General features: G+C 45.5%; 3 protein-coding genes across 4 annotated transcripts; 2 read left to right on the top strand and 1 right to left on the bottom strand.

The window, feature by feature from the left end:
• The first annotated feature begins 250 nt into the window (after positions 1-250).
• LOC6594760 (fibrous sheath CABYR-binding protein) lies at positions 251-4937 on the top strand. 2 transcript variants are annotated; one of them, XM_026995326.1, is made up of 4 exons: positions 251-468; positions 521-667; positions 733-935; positions 1000-4937. In XM_026995326.1, the coding sequence occupies exons 1-4, from the start codon at positions 289-291 to the stop codon at positions 4202-4204; spliced, it is 3735 nt and encodes a 1244-aa protein (XP_026851127.1). In that variant the 5' UTR covers positions 251-288; the 3' UTR covers positions 4205-4937. The 2 variants fall into 2 exon arrangements, with proteins under 2 accessions (XP_026851127.1, XP_026851129.1); XM_026995328.1 differs by lacking the exons at positions 251-468; positions 521-667 and having other exon boundaries at positions 919-945.
• A 1425-nt stretch (positions 4938-6362) lies between these two features.
• LOC6594762 (neural Wiskott-Aldrich syndrome protein) lies at positions 6363-14138 on the bottom strand. The gene is made up of 7 exons (XM_026994872.1): positions 13981-14138; positions 12813-13020; positions 9014-9241; positions 8308-8955; positions 8071-8238; positions 7801-8004; positions 6363-7729 (listed from the first exon to the last, which is right to left on the bottom strand). Exons 2-7 carry the CDS (start codon positions 12948-12950, stop codon positions 7472-7474), a joined length of 1644 nt encoding a protein of 547 aa, XP_026850673.1. The 5' UTR covers positions 12951-13020; positions 13981-14138; the 3' UTR covers positions 6363-7471.
• A 951-nt stretch (positions 14139-15089) lies between these two features.
• On the top strand, positions 15090-15832 carry LOC6594763 (uncharacterized protein CG13380). The gene is made up of 3 exons (XM_002020064.2): positions 15090-15166; positions 15229-15539; positions 15601-15832. Exons 1-3 carry the CDS (start codon positions 15163-15165, stop codon positions 15730-15732), a joined length of 447 nt encoding a protein of 148 aa, XP_002020100.1. The 5' UTR covers positions 15090-15162; the 3' UTR covers positions 15733-15832.
• Positions 15833-19420: the final 3588 nt, after the last annotated feature.

The following is a 19420-nucleotide window of genomic DNA, read 5'->3' as shown; positions in this document are numbered from 1 at the left end:
GCACAATTCAAAATATCAGATTTTCTCTAGAAAATGTGTCACTTTGAATTGTTTTCTCAACTCTAACACAAAATCAATAGCCTCGTTGCTGCTGGAACTGAACTGGAACCGTTTAACAAATGGCAGACTTCCCAGGGCTACCCCACCCCACCAGGTCACCCAGAGTACGGTCACACTTGCTTCTGTGAAATAAACAAAACGCCAATTTTACTGCAAAAAAAGAAGCAATTAAGAATGTAGTTCTGTCGTTTTTGAGCCAATTGTGAATATTTTTAAAGCGCGAGCAACATGGAGAGGTTTGCATTTAAGATCGACGCAGCGCTGAAAGCGAATCTGTACAAGATCTGTCGTCTCTGCGGCATCGATAATCCAGGCAAGGTGCCAATTCTGCTGCCCAATGAGGCAAATATTATAGACCTGGACGATCCTAGTCTGTCCCAAAAGGTGCTCGAATTGGTCGGCTTTACGGTAGGTAGGGACACGCCCAGTCATTGGTTCGATTAAACAACGCCCTTTGCAGGTGACAGTTGACGACAAAATGCCGCAGACAATGTGCAGTCTTTGCGTGGATAAAATCAATGATTTTTATGAGTTTAGGGAAATGTGCTATGCCACGAATAAGCAGACGCGCAACCTGCTGGGCCTCCAGCAGATGGAACCCCTAAAGGTGAGCGCACTATTACCGAATAAATGTGATTCTTGTGAATGGGTAAATAATTATTTTTGCATCAGCTCCTGGGCAGCCAGCCCGTAGTTAAGGCAGAGCCGCAGACGACGGTAAAGCGAGGACGAAAACGAAAGACGGACGAGAGTTTTCTGAAAGCTAAGATCTCTGAAGTTCCAGAGGTAAAAAAGGAGCCCATGACATGGCGAAAAAAGCAGCGTCTGCAGCAGACGCAGCAGCAGCTGCTGGAAACCAAAACGGAGCCAGAAATGTAAAATGAAGTACCCAATTATCCAATCAGTTATCTTATCAACCAATTGATTCTCCCCCCGCAGCAAGAACGAGCCCATGGACACGGAAAGCCGTATCCGGCTGCCAGGGAAAAAGGGCCGCAAGGCGATATGCAGTGTCTGTGGCGAGAAGTTCGCCAGCAAGGATCTGGCCGAGGAGCATAAGAGCGCGGTGCATGTACCCTCGATCCCGCGCTACATTTGCAACGCCTGCAATCAGACGCATCACAACCAGGGCGACATTCGGGCCCATCAGCTCTGGCACAAGCTGTCGAAGACCCCCTACAAGTGCCCGCTGTGCGACGTGAATGTGCCCAACAACTACGCCTTTTCCCGCCACCTGCGTGAGCATACGCCACCGACTCCTGTGCAGCTGCTTGTCCTCGATCGCGAGTGTCCACTGTGCAAGAAAACATTCGTGACGAATTTCTTCTACAATACGCATCGGTGTGCCATACGCAAACGCAAGTGTGGTGGCTGCAATCGAGCCCTCAACACAGAGGTCGCCTTCATGCGGCATGCCCCCGTCTGCTCAAAGATCTACCTTAATCACTCGAAGCACATTCTGCCCGAGGCAGCCAACACCGAATCACAGATGTGCATTAAGAACGAGGTGGAGGAAGACTACCACATCACCAGCGATTCCCCTGCCTCTGCTATACCGCCGGACTTTATGCTGAACGAGCATATGCAGCCGGTGGTGGTGATCGAGCGCCTGGCCTCTCCTCTGCTGCGAGCCTCAGCAGAGCCGCAAAATACGCTGGGGGCCAGCAAGAGCAAAAATAGCGAGCGAGTTTCCTCGAAAAACTATTTGAAGCGCGTCGACGAGTTGCTGAAGAACACAATGAGCACGCTGGTGAGCATCAAGCATGAGCCGGAGGTGCATATAAATGACACAATGCCGGCAGCCGCCGTGCAGCCGGAAAACGAACCTCAGGCCGAAATGCAGGAGGAGGAGGAGGAAGAACAGGAACCCCCAAGCTTCAGCGATTTCCATGAAGCCAACGATGACAGCGATGAGGAGGAGTCCGAAGCGGCGGCAGTGGCCCCGGAACCTGCCGCAATGGCTGCCAGCATAGACGACAATGTGCCCAGTGTGTCCGTGAAGCAGGAGCCTCGCGATGAGGCCTACGAAAAGCAGTCGCCAGTCAAACAGGAGCCGCTGAAGCTGAAGCTGAAAATCACCAAGAATCATGGCAAGCTGAACTCTTCGCTGATCGATGACCTCGACGAGGCGGGGCTGAGCAGGAGCAGCAAGAAAAAAAAGAAGCGCAAGCACAAGGAGCGGGAAAAAGAAGCCAACAGTCAACCAAAAGCTCAGGAACACCCAATGGTGAGCATCAAACAAGAGCGTCTAGACGCCGATGATGTGCCCGATGGAAATCAGGCGACAGATTTCCAGCCACAGGCCACTGTGATGACGAGCATACCGATGTCCCATCTGGAGAGCAGCTTCAACGACAACGACATAGCGGCACAGGACGAGCCAATGCCACAGGAGTGCCCGGAGCCCGAGGAAGATGTTAAGCCCAATCGCATGGAACTGGATCGCCTCATGCAAATCACGCATGTCGCCAGCGGTGTGGACATTGCCGAAGAAGCCATGCCCCTGGACAAGGCCGTTGAAGCTACCCCCGATGAGCCACTGCTCTCCGATAAGGGATTCAAATCACCGCCCAACGAAAAATCTGCCAAGCCTACTGCCCGTAAGAGTACTGGTGGCGCCAAACGCAAGCCTCCAGCAGAAGAGTCGCCGCGGGAGACAACACCCTCGCTGCAGATTGTGGCTGTGGAAAGTGGAGAGGCCGTATCGTTCAACATGCCTCCCAATATTTGCATTAAGCCAGAACCTCGTAATCGCGGCTACGCGGACGATGAGCCCGAGGGCGAGCCGACGGCGGAGATCAATCATAATGAGAAGATCGACGAGGAGAATGCCTACATAAACAGCCTAGACTTTAACAACATGGCCGTGAAGCAGGAGAAGGACCTGGACATTTCCGATCCGACTGCAAATGGCTCTGAGCCGGAGGCCATGCACCTGAGCCACAACGGCTTGGAGAGGGGCAGCGATAGCGAGGACTCTGATGGCGAGGACAGTGCTTCTTCGGCCGATGAAGCTGAGGAAGCTATGGAGGAGGATGAGGGCGAGCGTATCTATCGCGAGATTGAATTGCCTTTACTAGAGCCGGAAAATCAAGGAAAAGAAGCCACACAACAGAGCGAAGAGGCTGCGCCCGAGAATATGGAGGTACAGACGCCTGCGGCCAAGCCAGATGTAGTGGGAGGTGTAGAACTGCCCAAGGAAAGTCTTGAAACAGTTGGGGAGGTAGTGCAGCCACAGGAAACTCCCGCAGCAGATGCTCCAGTGGAAACACTGCCGGAGTTGGAAACTCTGCAAGATTTAGCTGCCCTGCTGGAAGATTCAGAGATAACTGGAGAGGCAGATCCGCCGCAGGAAGCTCCCAAAGAAGTTGCTGATACAGAGCCACCCCTGAACACTCCAGAAGTTGTTGGGGAGACACAGCATCAGTCACTGGAAAGTCCAGAAGTACTTGGGGAGGTAGAACCGCAACTGGAAACGCCAGAGGCACTGGCGGAGCTAGAGCCACCTCTATTGAGAGTGCCAGAGCCGGACACCGCTTTTAATTTTGTAATAACCAACATCTGCAGCCAAGCGGCAGAGACTCCACAATCCGCCAGTGGTCACAGTTCGGCCATCCCGAATCTTAGTTCACCCCCGCCGAACCCAGAGTCGCTGGAGAAATCGGACACTGAGCGCGAAAGCCCCGATTGCCAGGCGGACACGCTTCCAGAGATTAGCCTCAATGCACCCAAAGACATTGAAACTCAGGCCTTGCCACTCAACTTGGAGGAAAGCAGCTTCATCTGCGACGAAGAGCAGCAGAATGTTCTCAACCATGAGCTCTCCGAGCAGCAAGCGCCCCTCGTTGGGAATGTGGAGCAGTCGGCAGAAGCCGAGGAAAAGCTCTTGGCACCAGTGGAAGAGGAACTGCCGCCACAACTCGAGGAGGAGCTGCCTGGACCGTCGTCGAGGCCAAACGAAGAGACTGAGAACCGCATCAATGAGCAGCAGCAGGAGATGGACCTGGAGGGGCAACGGCAGCCGCGCTGCCAGGTCGAAGATGACTCCAACATCAACGAAATTGCAGAAAACAACAATAATGCCAACATAGAGCGCGAACTGCAGGACGATGCGAATGTGCCTCAGGAAAACGTTACTCCCTAGACTTCACCTTCAACATTATATGGAACTGTATGCTCTCAAGCCATCACACCATCTCGTTGCACTCCCAAGAAGCTGTACATATGATTAATATCCCATCGGAGGATGGTTCTTGGAAGGGAAACATTTAAACAATAAACACATACTAGGTTTTAGAATCCACTTACAAGCAGAATTAACATTATGCTAGCTTTAAGTTAAGAGATACAACAATTAATGATATTAATTAATGGCTTACATAGTAGTAGATTTGTATTTTAATATCAGTAATGCAGTATATACATATGTATATTGCACAAAAATGCACTATTAGTTCTGATTTATTCAGATCGAAATTTCTATTGGAACCGCTGCAAGAACAACAAGATTCCCGAGTCCCCCAGGCATACAGTTTAATTCAATTTTTTTTAAAGTTATATGCATAATTATATTGATGAATAAAAGTGTACATGTTTGTTTCTTCAAAATCATATATCCCAAATGTATGTTGTATCAATATTAAGGACAGGATGGCAAGCGGATAATGGCCGTACATATATCCAGTACACTTCAAAGATTTGACAATTATTGCAATTCTACTGAAGTTTAGACGTATTTTTTATTTTAGCAATTACTTAACCCATCATATTAGCGTTATTTTGTGTTCAGTCTCAATGTTCGTCCTTTTAAGTGAAAATAGTTAGAAATTATATTCGATTGACAAAAAACTTAAGTGCCGCGAATCGTAGAGTTTAATTAAACTATTTTTTGCAATATATATTTTAGGTTCTAAATGTTTAAATGTAAAGCTAATGTTAGTTTCTTTTGTTAATGTTTTGTTCGTTTTTGATTTTTATAAATTATAATATTAAATAAAATTAAAAAATTAGAAAATGAGCTCTCAGTCAGCGGAGGCGTTCATAACAAATAGTTCAACGACAGAAAAACCAAGGCCTGCTCCTGATTCCATTCAGCCAGAAGGCAATATCAGGGATGGGGAGCAGCCACTCGCAGGAAAACAGGTGAAAACATTGTATGGAGCATGTTTCTTAATGGTTTAAGGTGTATTTATTTCTTTTTTATTATTACGGTATTGAATTTATCTAAATTTTTCTCTTGGAAAATTTTAATCTATATATTTCTTGAATTATATACAATTAAATATTTAGAGAACGACCCCAACTCTTCGTTAAAGTCTATTAGGATGGGCCTGATACTTTTCTTTCGCCTTGACGATTTCATTTTTAACAGATCCTACATTTAAGTCTTTATGGATAGTTTCCGTATATGGTACATACATATGGTGCCCCAGTGATAGTTCTCAGTATCTTCGATTGAGGCTCTCTAATGCAACACCATAGTTTGGAGCCATATGTCCAAATTGGCTTGAGAACTGCATAGTACAAAAGTAATTTCAACGGACGTTTATAAGCCAATGTAGATTACCAGCTCTAAACTTATTTACGTCAAGTGAGCTGTCTATCCAAATGGACACCAAGGTGTGTTTCCTCGGTTGTTTGTGGCATGTTGATGTTGTTCAGAGACACTGGTGAGCAAGTCTGTTTAGGGTAAGGGTGACATGTTTGCACTTTTGCTCGTTTACATGTAGACGCCAGTTTGCCAGGCATTTATCCAAGGCCACGAGATGAGATGATAAGTGTTGGGCACTTGGAGCGCCTTAGGATGGCAGTATTGTCAGCAAATGTCGATGTTGTGTAGGACTGTTTGTCGGTATATCTGCTATGTAGATGGTATACAGCGTCGGTCCTGGGGTACACCTGTTTCATCTGGATGATATTCAGACACGAAATCTTTGCATCTTACTGCGAAAATTCTTTGCTGTGGGTATGACTCCAAGTAATAACGATAAGAATTAATAAGGTATAACAAATGATAGCAATGGATAATGCCTGATGCGACGCTTGATCAATAATCTTCCAGTATCTCCATGAGCCTTACCATCGGGTTGATTTTTCGCATAGAAGTTGTAGCCATTGAGATATAATAACTTTTGTACATAATATTAAAACATGGTTTTTTCTTTGAGGACTCTGAATACGTTTGTGGATCTATCTAACACACGGAATAGATCAATCACAATGATAAGATCGATTGCAAGAACAAAACAAGTTAAAGACAAGTTAACAAGTCTGTTAGATGTACACAACTTTATTACATAAATTAATGGCTTATATATAAGTATATGTAAGTAGTATGTATTCAGATACGAATAGATCGCACAGAACATCATTAGACATGCGCACATACAATACAATACAATACATTATTATTAATTCTGATCCATATAGATTTCTGGGGCTCATACAAGCTTATTGGTTTAGTAATTTCGAAAAAGTTATGAAAATACACCGTACCGAACAGTATTCCTCTGTTTAAATATTACATATTACACACACACAGAAAGAAGGAAAAGAAATGACTACAAGTTTGCATTAAATGCTCTATCTATCTATAAAGAAAATACTTATTAGTTACTAGACGCTCCATTTTCTGGATGTTTCTTGCATTAGAAAGCTTTCGCTTTCCGTGGAAGCATTTTTGGGGGGAGTGGTGGTAATACATTGAATTTTTGCAACTATTAATGGAGTTAATTATTGAGCAACTCTTTAATATAGAATTAACTGTGGGATAAATCTACTAGTTTAAACATTAAACTTGCGGATACTCGTACGTATTTGGAGCTGTCTCTCCGACATTTTGGGTCCTAAGCACAGTGGATTTTTTATAGTTTTATAAAATATATTCTGCTATATTCATTCAGTTTTACGGTTTGCTCACTTCATTTGTGGAGGGATATCCCATGGATATCCCATATCTCAATTTCTGATGTTTTCACAAGTCACAAAGGTTGTTTTGGATTTTGGTGTTCTCGAGTTGTTTTTTTTGGCACTGATCAACGTTTGCATTTAATTCATTTACATGCGTATCGTACATATCTATGTATATATATATATATTTATTTATATATCGTGTTTAATTGAGCAGGTTTTATGGATATGCAAATGTGAACTGGAACAACCGAAAGCGGACGCAATGCCGATAATACAGACATATATAGTATTTACCATCTGTTAGTTTTTTTGTTGGTTTCGCGTTTGCTATAAAATTAAATTAAAGAGGTATGGAAATTCACTAAACAGTATTTACAGGGTTTTATCATTCAAGGATAAACCAAAATGCCAAAAGCACATGTTGCATTATTGCTTATATTTGGAATAGTGTCTGCCACATGAATCGTGTGTCATCTGCTGCTCAACTTGTGTCTGCTGCCTAGTCCCACTCGCCGTCGTTGTCCGTAGACTCGCTCTCATCGTCGTCCGAGTGCATGGCAGTGCCGCGCGCCGCCAGTGCCCGTCGCAAAGCATCGGCCAGGGCATCGGTGCCGCCGGCGCCACCATCGCTACTGATGCGTTGGCTGCCCAGATCCCGTTTATCGGCCGGCTTCAGTACAATGCCAGTCCGTATCTCAGTCATCAAATCGCTGCGCGAGTCGCCGCTGCCGGTGCTCAAAGCAGCCGTATCCACTTTCTGTTTGAAAAAAGCATAAGGGTTATCCTCTCTGATCTCCAGTGGATTGGTTTCATCCTCACTTGACTCACCTTCAAGACTGTTCCCTTGCGAATGGCGTCCATCAGGGCGTTGTGTGAGTCCGGAGGCGCTTCCGCCGCTACCGGGGCCGGGGCTCGTTTCACTGCTTGGGTAGGTGCTTGTGTGGTCGTGATAATGGGTATCTCTCCAGCAGGCATTGGCGGGGGTGGTGGTGGTGGCGCCGATGCCGGTGGTGGCGGGGGTGGTGGAGGCGGCTGCGAAATACAAAACTTAACATCATCACTTTGCCCCTGCGATGGGTCTATTTTTTGGCTGCTTACCGCAACGGCGGGTGCGCTGACAGGTGGCGGCGGTGGGGCACTGCCGATGGGTGGTGGCCGGATGGGTGGTGGAGGTGCACGCATGGCGCCCGGCACCGTTGTGGGCACCGGGGGCGGCGGCTGCCTGGCCGGCGGAGGAGGCGCGGTTCTTTGGTTACCATTCTGTGACTGAAAAGAACAAGCAGAAGATGCTATAAATAATCGAAGTTTTGGTTCCGTTTCGCTGCCGGCACTCACATGGTTATGGCGGCTCGGCACCGGTGGCGGCATGTGGGTGGCGCTCACTGGCGTTGGTTCCGTCGGTGACTTCTCGCTCTCCTGCTTGACCGTGGCCAGCACATTGTTGCTCTGTATGAAGTCGTAGATGAAGGCGCGAGTATCCCGATCCTTCAGCTCCATCTCCGAGACGCCCGCCTTCACAAAGATCTCGTTCAGCATCTCGTCGTCCTCGTTGCCCGTCAGATCGAAGCCTTTGTCCGCATCCCAGCCCACATGGCTGATGTGCACAAAGTTCGTCGGCTGGCTAATGTCCGCCTTGGTCACCTTGCGCTTCTTGTCCTTGCCCTGGCTGCCCAGGCCGAAGTTGCTCGAAAGGAAGTTCTTCGTGGGCGCTGGCGTCAGTGTGACCGAATTGATTTTGTTGTTGCGCAACTGGACGGGCCCGCCGCCGTCCGTGGCCGTCATGCCGCCGCTGGGCTGCATGGCCGGGGGACGCATTGGCTCGCGTTGCACCGGCGGCACTGGAGCGTTCGGGGCCTGCTGGCTCTTCTGGCGACTGCGCTTCTCCTGGCGCTTGCGATTGCGCGTCTCGATGGTGGCATCTACGATGCGGAAGAAGTCGTCGCACTCCTTCTCGGAGACAAAGTTCAACCCCACATGACCGTCCTGCACAGAAAGAAGGATTAGTTTTCTAGTTTTGCAGTTGATTTTGTTGCCCACTTACGCTGCCCTCGAAGGTGAGCAGAAAGGGTCGCGACTTGACGATCTGCATGCCATCGTAGATCTCGTGCTCCCAGATGAGCTCGCTCTTGATCAGGCAGTAGGCGCGCAGGAAGTACGACCGTATGGCGCTGTCCTTCACGAAGCACACCACGCCCGTGTGCTTTTTCTTCCAGTGCGAATGGGCATTGCCTTCCGTCTTGTAGATCTGCACCACGGCCGTGTTGAGTGTCTGAAAAAGTGGAGCAAACGCAAGAGATTGCGTTACCATCATCATCGATAGATAGAAAGGCCTGTCTATTGTCCCCCCCTTGGGCGATTAGATAATCTCTGGCTCCCTCCAAACAAAAGAAGTAACACCTTCGGTTTGCGCCTCATTTGAATGCAACGTCTGAAAACTGTGCACACGGTGAACTGTCGCGTTCGAGTTGAAAAACCCATCTGACTTTCGGTTTCGCTGCCACAAGCAACAATCCATAAGCCACTCTGGGGCCCTACGCAAAAGCAGCGCTCATTTGAATACCGATTAGCCATCATCCCCATGGATCCCATCATCGTTTGGCATGGCCAGCACGTAGCTCCATTTGATGGAGCTCTGCCTGCCTGCCCCCCCCCAGAGAAAGAGCGACAGTGGGCACTAGTCTAGCCGAGACCTCTTCACCGGAGTGCAACGGATGTGCATAATGTGGCTCTGTGCGATTGAAGACATAATCGTTGAGGCTTTCGGGCAGGAAGTGCTGGCGACAGGAGGTGGCCACAGAATTGTCGCATCTGAAACCCTTTGCCAAAAGAATACTAGAAAAAGTGCAGATTGGCGCCAGAAAAGTCAAGGCCCAGCCCAGTCTTGTAGGTTCTGTTCTCAAGGCAAGGCAGGGCAGGGCAAGGCTAGGCCTCTTTCCCTCTCATTGATTGATAAAATTGTGTGATTTGTAGCAATAACATTTGACATTTGCCACTGGCCATGGCCCCCTCTACTGTCCCTGCCTTTGAGGGCACTTTCTGCTAATTGATTCCAATTTTGTCGCCGCTCTGGGCAGTGCTCCAAAAGTGTTACGTGCCGCCTGCACTACACATTATGTACAGTCCAATGTAATATTATCAATTAATGAGCAATACCCAGAGATGGTTGGATGCCGGAGATGGGGCTGGCTGTTGATGGGTGTGACCTTTGCAGCAAATAAAACGCCGAGATGGGGATTATGTGAAATGTGAACGTGAATATGAATGCTCTCCAACCCACACACACGCACACCCATCGCTTTGCATAAGTATCTGTGTCCACAAGTGCAAAAGTGTAAACACATTTGAATTTTTATTGATGGCTTAGCGGCCTCTGCCTCTGCCTCTGTTTTGTATCTGTATCTGTATCTGTGGATTTGTGTTTGTATTTGGACATAAGCAGCGCTTGTAAAAAAAAAATGATGTCTTGCCTTCTATGTAAAAGCTGGCTGTTTCTTTTTAAAAGCATAAAAATCGATGGCATGCAAACGGCAAAAAAAAGCTGGCCACTGCCACTGAACTCTGGCCGAGACGAGGGGGTCTAAAGCGGTACGACGGTAAAGGGGCAGGGTACTTTAAAACGGGGCAATGGCGAGCATTAACCCACATGGGACTAACGCGATAAATACATAGTACGCACTGTTAGGGGACGTGTTAGGTTTCAAAGGCACCAAACAAATCGGTGTAATACCCCTTCCTAGGGCTATGAATATTTTGAGCCACAGTTTGTCAACGCAAAAGTTTCCATACAGAATATTCTTGATCTCTCGATTGTATCTATGAAATTATTCTATTCTTTTTGGCAGAAACATCGTACAGACTTTGATTCTCGGAAGTGGCAAAAAGTATAGAGAGAGGGAGAGAGGGTGAAGATCCCCAGGGGTGAAGAGGGTGCCCACGCCGGTATTGTATACGTACACGTCTTCCTTTGGAACGATCAGAAAGCGAACGTTTGGAATGGCAAACGCCTTGAGCTTTCCAGAATTTCCACATATTTAATCTAACAAAATTTAACAGAATTTTACTCTAGGGGGAAAAAACTACATTTATTATTCAGAGAATTTAGACAAAATCGGAAAGCTATAGTTTTTTTACTGACAGATAACTGGCTGGCATTCTAGGGTGTTTACAGCTTCGATCATCGAGTGTACATTTGTATACTATGTGTGTGTGTTGTTTGTGTGGTTATTTATTATTGCAAACATTTATATTTAACTTTTAATAAATATATATAAAGAGTATTTTCGGGCTATTTTTAGGGCTCTATAAAGATATACCCAAACGAGAAGCTCGTCTATGAAAATATCCAAAATCCCTCGAACCCAGTAGCGGTTGACCCCTCGAACTATCTTTAATGGCTACAACTAAAGCAGAGCTCAAAACGTACATCAATTAGAAAGTTCGGCTTTCGGGAAATGTGCAAAATGTGCGATAAATAAATGAAGTGCAGGTATAACAAATAAAAGGCGAGCAAAATGTTGCGACAAACGACAAGCCATACGAGTAACAACAAAAGCAGCAGCCTGTCCCCCCCCCCCCCCCCCCCTCTCGTCCCCCGCGCCAGCGGTTAAGCTGGAGCTTTTCGTGTTATCAAACGATCAATGAATGGTGGAGCCACAAACAACAACGACTATGTCATCAACCCAATATATAAACCGCATCTAAAAGGGGGGGACTACTTTTGGCCAAGTTCAAATGCAATTTTCCCAATGTTTTGTCAATGGAAAGTTTGTTCGAAATTGGAAATTAGCAAAGCGTGGAATTACAATGCGAAAATGAGCAATGTTTTTCGTGTTGTGCACACACCACACCATAATTATCCGCATAACAGTGCACGTTAAATGGTTAAAATATTTCCACTTCTTTTTTACTACTTTGAAAGGGGAGTTCTTATCGGGACTTGGCATTGGCCAGTGCTTCAGCGGATGGATTGATAAGATATGGTTATGGGTATGGGTATGGGTCTGGGCACCTAACGAACGACTTATCGCCCGGGCAGCCATGAGAGTATGAGCAATGTTTTGCGACTTTTTCGGTTTCTCTTTCACTTCGCCCCAGAAAATTAGCCAATGAACATAAAAAAAAAACCAAGAAAACATCTGCGACTGGTCTTTGAATTGCCATTGCTTTTAAGGGGTTTTTCTATTGATTAATGTCCAAGTAAATGGAGTTTAAACATCAATTAAAACTTTGTAAAACTGTTCAACAACATTATTGGGAAACTATTTCCAAAACAGAGATGCATTTTGGGCACGTTTCTTAGTCAACAGTTTGATCTTTAAGCACACTAAAAATGGGTGCAAGTCAATAGCAATTAGAGAAATATAGTTATCAGAGCTGATAAAAGACCCAGTCGATGATAAGTAAATATATATAAGATCAACAATAGCTCATAAAATGGAACCTCAACACTCATATATGGGGAAATGATGAGTTCATTGAATATCTGCCCTTTTTTGTTTGTTTGAAAGGTGAAAATGGGTTAACAGCCATAGGATCGGCAGGTAACAGCTGTGAACCGACCGATATAGGGTTACAAAGGTGGGTTCTGAGAAGCATTCGGATTGTGGCACATGACCCTCGTGGAATGGGCATATATCGGGCGACACTTGAGCCGCAGGAAGTGCTTCATCAAGCTCAATGGCTAAGCCACAGAGAGAGAGAGAGAGGCAGAGGCAGAGACAGAGAGAGAGGAGGCGTGGAGTACTGGTACTCTGTCATTGCTTAATTATTAATCACATTCATATGTACGTACATACGTATATGTACGCATTATTCATCAAAAGCCAAAGCCACTCACTCACCTGACACTTTCTCCCGAGCATCTTGAAGACGGCCTCGTTCTCCTCCGGATTGAGCATCGTGCTGCTGGCATTGAGCTTGGGTCGAGACAGCGCTGCTGCCTGCTGGCCGTCCTGCGACGTCCTCATGATGCTGCTCATTGATGCGACAGCTGCCCCGCTGGCCTCCGCTGCTGCTGGCTGCTGGATGGCCAAGGATGACCTGGTTTAGCTGGATAGGATGGGACACACATATTTCATTTACATTTCATTCATTGGAGGGCGAAAACAATACGCAAATAACGGCAAGTCAACGGCAAGCTACTTGTCAACGGATGAATAAAGGGCATACAATACACCGCACACACACACACACAAAACAACACGAAACGAAACAAAACGAGATATAATTTTAATTTAATCATCAAATCACGCACACAGAGACAGAGGGGGAGAGGGCGACGGCGAGGGCGCTGCTCTGCTGATGAGGTCGAAGCCCAAAAAAACTGTGGAGGCCCAGAGACGTCGATAACAATACGAATGCACAGTTATTGCGAAAAGACCAGCCACTGGATTTGTCGCCCCATTCAAATGAAATATGAATAGTGGAAAATGGCAAGAAGACCGAACCGTCCGAAGACACACGGAGCAAGAGCTGACTGACTGCGGCTACGGCTGCGGCAATCGCTGCTGCTCGAGAGGTTGAGTCACAGGTCTGCGAGTCAGCCGCAGAGTCACAAACACACAGCAAGCAGCTGCCTACCGTTTGGTTAATGTGCTCTTATCTTTGGCAAAACCACTGATTAGGTTTGCGCATGTATCTGAAATTCCTATGACCTGCAATGAGTGTGTATCGCAAAGTGCGTGAACTGTTTAGCAGGCCAACAGAAGGGTTTCATGGGAAAAGAAGCCACAGACTCTGCCTCTCGTGACAAGAGTATTACTAGAGACACCAACACCTGTCCGCTCTCCAGGTGGGGTCGAAATTTAAATAGCTGAAGCAGCGCTGGCGCTCGCTCAAGGTCTTTCAGCCCTGCCGTCGCGCCCCGCCTCGCCCCACCACGCCACGCTAGTCATCGTCTGTTCCCCACCGACTTGTTTATGATGTTTCGCATATGCACTTTAACAATTCATTGATTTTTTGCGCTTATTTTTATGCACTTTTTGGGATTTTCATTTTTGGACTACGCACCACGCACACTCTCGTTTTCACTCGCTGCGGTTCGGTGCTGACACTTGGATCGCCTTGAGGGTGATTTTATAGCTTGTTTCACGTCGTCTGCTGCATTGTATATTGTCGCCAGACGTTTCACTTGTGCATTTTTATGCCCCTAAGTTTTCCGAGTTTGTTTTTCTCACAAGTTTGTTTATTTGGCACTGTATCGTATATCGATAAGAAATCGAACTTAGCCCACCCAAGCCCTCTTTATTTAATTGGGTGAACACCTTGAGGGAAACGGCGACATATAATACTGGTGGTGAAATTTTCTTGTAGATCCATCTTATCCTTCCATTTAACTTACAAAATGCCCCACAATATCTTTCACTTGAACTGCGCTAAAATTCTTCAAGATTCATAATTTTCGTAGAGAGTATTCTAATACCCACGGGTCAACAATGGGTTAATTGTTCTCCGTCCATGATCGAAAGTCAAATTTGTCGAGTTTGATGTTCGATTTGATATAACCTGCTAGCTAGGACTTCAATACATGCACACATAATTTTATCCGATTTATAGATCAATTTTCTCCAAGATATGCATATTTTAGGGACTCCTTGTTATTGGATTGTGTCTTAAACAAGGTTTAAGCTAAAAAAGTCAACAAAAAACAGTCGCAGTGTTGTGACGTCAATGTTGCTGGTATTTGCAGACTCTTTTCTTGTCAACCAGAGTATAGACATTTATATACCCTATTTCGTGGATATTATATTAAGATACTGTTTTCCAAGCTGTTTTAAAACGTAATTAATATAGAAATGATCTCAGATTGTTTTGTTTTGGACATATTAATGCATATGATTAGGGTCTCGATCCCTATACCCATTCTTGGTTTCTGTAAGACCAAAACCTTAAAAATATTGTTGAAATACCTTTATAACAGAGACAGACTAGTTTTGGCCTTTATTGGTGCATTAGATGACAAACATACTCTCAGTTCTATAATATCACTAACCATACAGTATACTGGGTATAATATTGATACGCTTTACAACATTGGTAATCACCGTTACTTGACATAGGCGTCATATTTTTTCGTGCTAGCTGCGATTTTTCTTTATTGTGGATAAACGGAGCTTGTAATTGCGACAAATCAACTTAGTTCAATTAATCATTAGTTGGTTTCGCTGTGGATCTAATTACTGAACATACAAAATGGGTAAATATGTGTGTGCGAAGTGTTATAAGTGCGGCTAATAATTCTTACCATTTCGGAATCAGAGGGGACTGATCAGAATTCAATTTTCGCACGTCTGAACTCAATCTACGGGAATCTTAACGGAGCATCGCCGCGCAGCGTAAAAATCCTTAAAACTAATTGCCAAAAGAAACCGGTGGACAAGAAATGCTTGTACGTGGACGCCAACAACAATGCGGAGAAAAAAGAGGAGGATATCGGATCCGATCTGCAATCGGAGAACATTATTATTAAGACATGCATATGCAAGCGTCCAGCGAAGGCCCTCGAGTGTGGTCGCTGCCACCAGTACTTGCATGGACGCGTTGCCACAATATGCGAGAAGCATCCAGTTGTAAGTTCTTGCCTATATTTTCCTTTGGTTGATTATGCTCTAACACACCATGTGCCCACAGGAAGCTTACCTAATGGACTTTCGCCAGTGTCCCTACTGTTTGGCGAGCGCCAAAGTAATCAAGGAATCTGAAAAAACTTGGGCTCAGATCCGTCAGATTGAGGACGCCATACTATCCGATAGTGATCTGTAAGCCGAGTTTGATACTCGTCACCAGCAGAATCAATTTACATTCAAAAATGTATATCTAGCAGTCAACTTAACGTGTTGAAAATACATCTGTATCCAATTAATTAATGTGTTTTTTTTTCGGGGTAGAAGTTTTTCTTTGTATTAATGTACATATGTAAAAAAGCATCGGACACCCACGAGCCCACATGCCAGGCTTCATATTTTCATGCGACTAAGGATGACGGAAAAGGGAACATGGCCTAGCTGGGTACAGCAGCAACGGGAGCACAAGAGCATCCCAACCAAGTGGATTACCGCCAAGTTAGTGCATTTAATTGAAGTGCTGTTTACATTTGTATGCCCTTCTTTTTACAGAAGAACTATAAACGCCCAGATCACCTTTTGACGGCAGGATGAGATCAGCAGAAGCATTGTCAACTGGCTGACACTGGCTTGGCGGCTTCCAGATAAGTCACACCGTGTTATTCTATATATTATGTATAGTTTGTGTGCTTCTTTTAACCCATCTACCATCTCAATTACAGTGCGGCTTTAACGCGTAGATTATAGAGGCATCGCCCCATTCAAATGAGAGAAGATTTGGATTTGCATATCTTTGAAATACTGGTTGTTTCTAAACAATATATTTCTCGGCTTATCAGCGGCCGATCCGAGATGTTGATGCTTTTCGGCAGTCTGCATCCTCGCGATCCTGAGACAGTTGGTCATTCACCGATCTGGCCCTATTTGTCTGAGATATAGCTATGCGAGAATTTAGATTTGCTATTCTTTGAAATACTTGTTTTTTCTGTGAGCTATATCTCGGTTAAGCAGCGGCCGATCCGGGCGAGGCGTGTCTTTTCGTGACCGCGAGAGTCCTGCAATTCGACTGCAGGACTAGGACTCGATAGGGATAAGCCACAGTGGATGCCACAGATTTTCGCCCTTTGTGGGGGCGGAAGTGGGCGGGGCGAAGTTTTTAAATATACTTGTAACAATGACATATCACAGAAGTCTGGATATAAAATGTCGTATAGTCCCTGCGCACTAGGGCGAACAGAAGGACAGACAGACAGGGCTCAATCGGCTCGGCTTTTGATGCTGATCCAGAATATATATACTTTGTGGGGTCGGAAACGATTCCTTTTGGACGTTACACACATCCATTTTCACCACAAATCTCATGTGTAGGGGTAACATTTTGAATATCGGGTATAAATAGTATTCGAGACTTTTGTTAAAACCACTAACCATACAGTACTGTATATAATATCCATTTCCCAGGGTATGTAAAAGGTTGATCAATCCGCGCAATGTTGTGGAACAATGCTGCTCGATTTCACGGCACATGAGTCTGGCCCATACAAATTAAATGTTGCCAGCAACATGCTGCTAATGTCGATGCTGTTAATAATAATCTAATACAAAGTATCGATGCCGATAACGAACCATCGATAAGACTTTTTTGAATAGTCGATTAATTTTACAGCTAGTACCAAAAATGGTCGCGACTTGAATGTGGCGCAACTGCGAAGTGTCAAATGTAGCAAGTACGTAAATATGATGTTTCCTTTTCATACGACGGTTATAGCAAATATTCCCAATTTGAAATTTGCCGCCGAGAAATGTGAGATCCATGGAATAAACGTGAGGAAAGTTGTCCCAGCTTGCCTAATTATGTAAAATATTAGAAAAGACTTCAGTCAAAAGACTGAACCTTCAAAAGGTTCTGTTATACCTGTTGATCCTGGAGTCTTCAAATTATTTCGAGTTCCAGTTTCCAGTTTTTGAACTGGACAAACATTTTTCGTTTGTTACGTTGTCCCGCAACAAGTGCACAAAGAAAGCTTTCACTTTCGCTTTTCTCGTGCTCCTAATTGGCTTTTGTCCTGCTGGTTTTTGCTCCTTGCTCTGTGTTTTTTTTTGCTCCGCTGTGCAATTAAAGCTGATGGCGGTCCTGGTGGGCCGGCTCTGGCTCTGAGCCGGGGATGAACTGTCTTCGTGGCATGTGGCAAGTCTTCGTGTGTGCTGGCACAGCTGATAATTGCAGTAGCAGTGCCACTGCCTCCTGCAATAAAAGTCACAATGACGACAGCTCACGACACATGGCCACGTCCTGCTTCCAGGAGAAATCCCCTACCGTGTGTGTGTGTGTGTGTGTGTGTTCGTGTTATTGACGGCCGGCGGGCCCTCTCCTGTGTATGTCGTGCCTGCCGTGGCACTACCGTGTAGTTATTGTTGAATTCAATTTGCTGTAAATGTATTGTTGGCTCGGTTTGTGGTTGCCTCTGTTGTCTTTGGTTACAGCTCATTAACAGCAGCAGCAGCGGCAGTCCATAACGAAAGCCAACGCTGATGCAGCTTTCGGTTACTTCGTAAATTTACACTCTTGCGATAGCATACAGTACAGTGAACGCTGGCTATGGTGGCGGATTGCTGCAGTGCACTGCAGTGGTTGGTCAAACATCGAGAAAAGTTGTGTCTGACATATAAAATGAGAACCAGACTACTTTCAAGGAATTTCAAAATAAATAAATAATGGAATCAGATAGACTGATACCAGACATCAGATAAAAATCATTTTCTTCCTAAAGCACACATACGTGTATATAGGCAGCCGATTTAAGAAACAACTTCAGGTAACAGACCATAAAAAAGTGTAAGCTAAACTTTATGCCGAGATTATAACGCTGTTAAAGAGAATTTAACAATAAAGATACACACAGAGCTAATAATGTTCCTAAAGGAATCTGCTGCTACTCAAATTTCTATGATTTTCTAGCTCTGAGGTCCGAAAACACTTTCCACAGCCTTTTATTCAGCTAAGAGCACATCGAAACGAATACAATATATGTACAATGTACAAGCAACAATAGCCCACTGTTGAACGTTCCTCACAATGGGGCTTACCTGTAGAGTGTATGTACATATGTGTGTGTGTGTAAAAGCTCAAGCTCAGGGCTCAGTGCTCAGGGCTCAGAGGCCTTAATTGCCAAACCGGCTGGGCCCTCTGCTTGTATCGCCTTGCTGCTGGCTGTTGCCTGTGCCTATGCCTCCTTGGGCCTCCTCCTGCCTGCTTCCCGGTTCTGTGGATGTGGATGTGGCTGTGGTTTGGATTTATGCTTGTTCTACATGCATGTTGTACAAACAATTTAGCTCTAACTGTGGCCCACACAATACAAACACTCATACACCATCGCCATCTCGTACCAGACCAGGCCTGACGATTCGTATGCGTGCTGGACGACCTCCATTTAACACCAAACGTGTCATTTGTGGCCATTTGCCGGTGGTTGCCATTCATATTTGTGTGTCTGTGTATGTGTGTGTGTATGTGTACTGTGCTGCTTTATGAGGCTTTGGCTGCATTTTGTGGTCTATTAAGTGGCTCGCAACTAAACCGAAAAAATACATATGCCATCATCTTTATGCGACTTGTCCAACAAGGCGTATGATCGTTATGCCTCAAGTGAGCAACAAGCGTTGGTAGCCACATAAATCCCTGGTAGTCATTGAATGGCCCACTAAAACGCCAAAGTGCACTGCGGAACTGCTTGTCAGGAGTCCGGACAAGAGCTGGCGTCGCCTCCGGGGATATAAACTAAAGTTCATTAAAAGTAAAATCTTTGAAACGCGTAAGGGTTGTGGCTAAACGAATGTTGAATACTCTTCAGAAGTGAAGAGTTCTTGCTGGAGTGGAGGCTTGAAGG

This window comes from Drosophila persimilis, unplaced genomic scaffold, assembly GCF_003286085.1.
Source record: "Drosophila persimilis strain 14011-0111.01,24,50 unplaced genomic scaffold, DperRS2 tig00000000-arrow-pilon, whole genome shotgun sequence".
In the NCBI taxonomy this organism is placed as follows: domain Eukaryota; kingdom Metazoa; phylum Arthropoda; class Insecta; order Diptera; family Drosophilidae; genus Drosophila; species Drosophila persimilis.
Note: the sequence above shows the minus strand (reverse complement) of the source record. Positions and strands in the feature narration are given on the sequence as shown.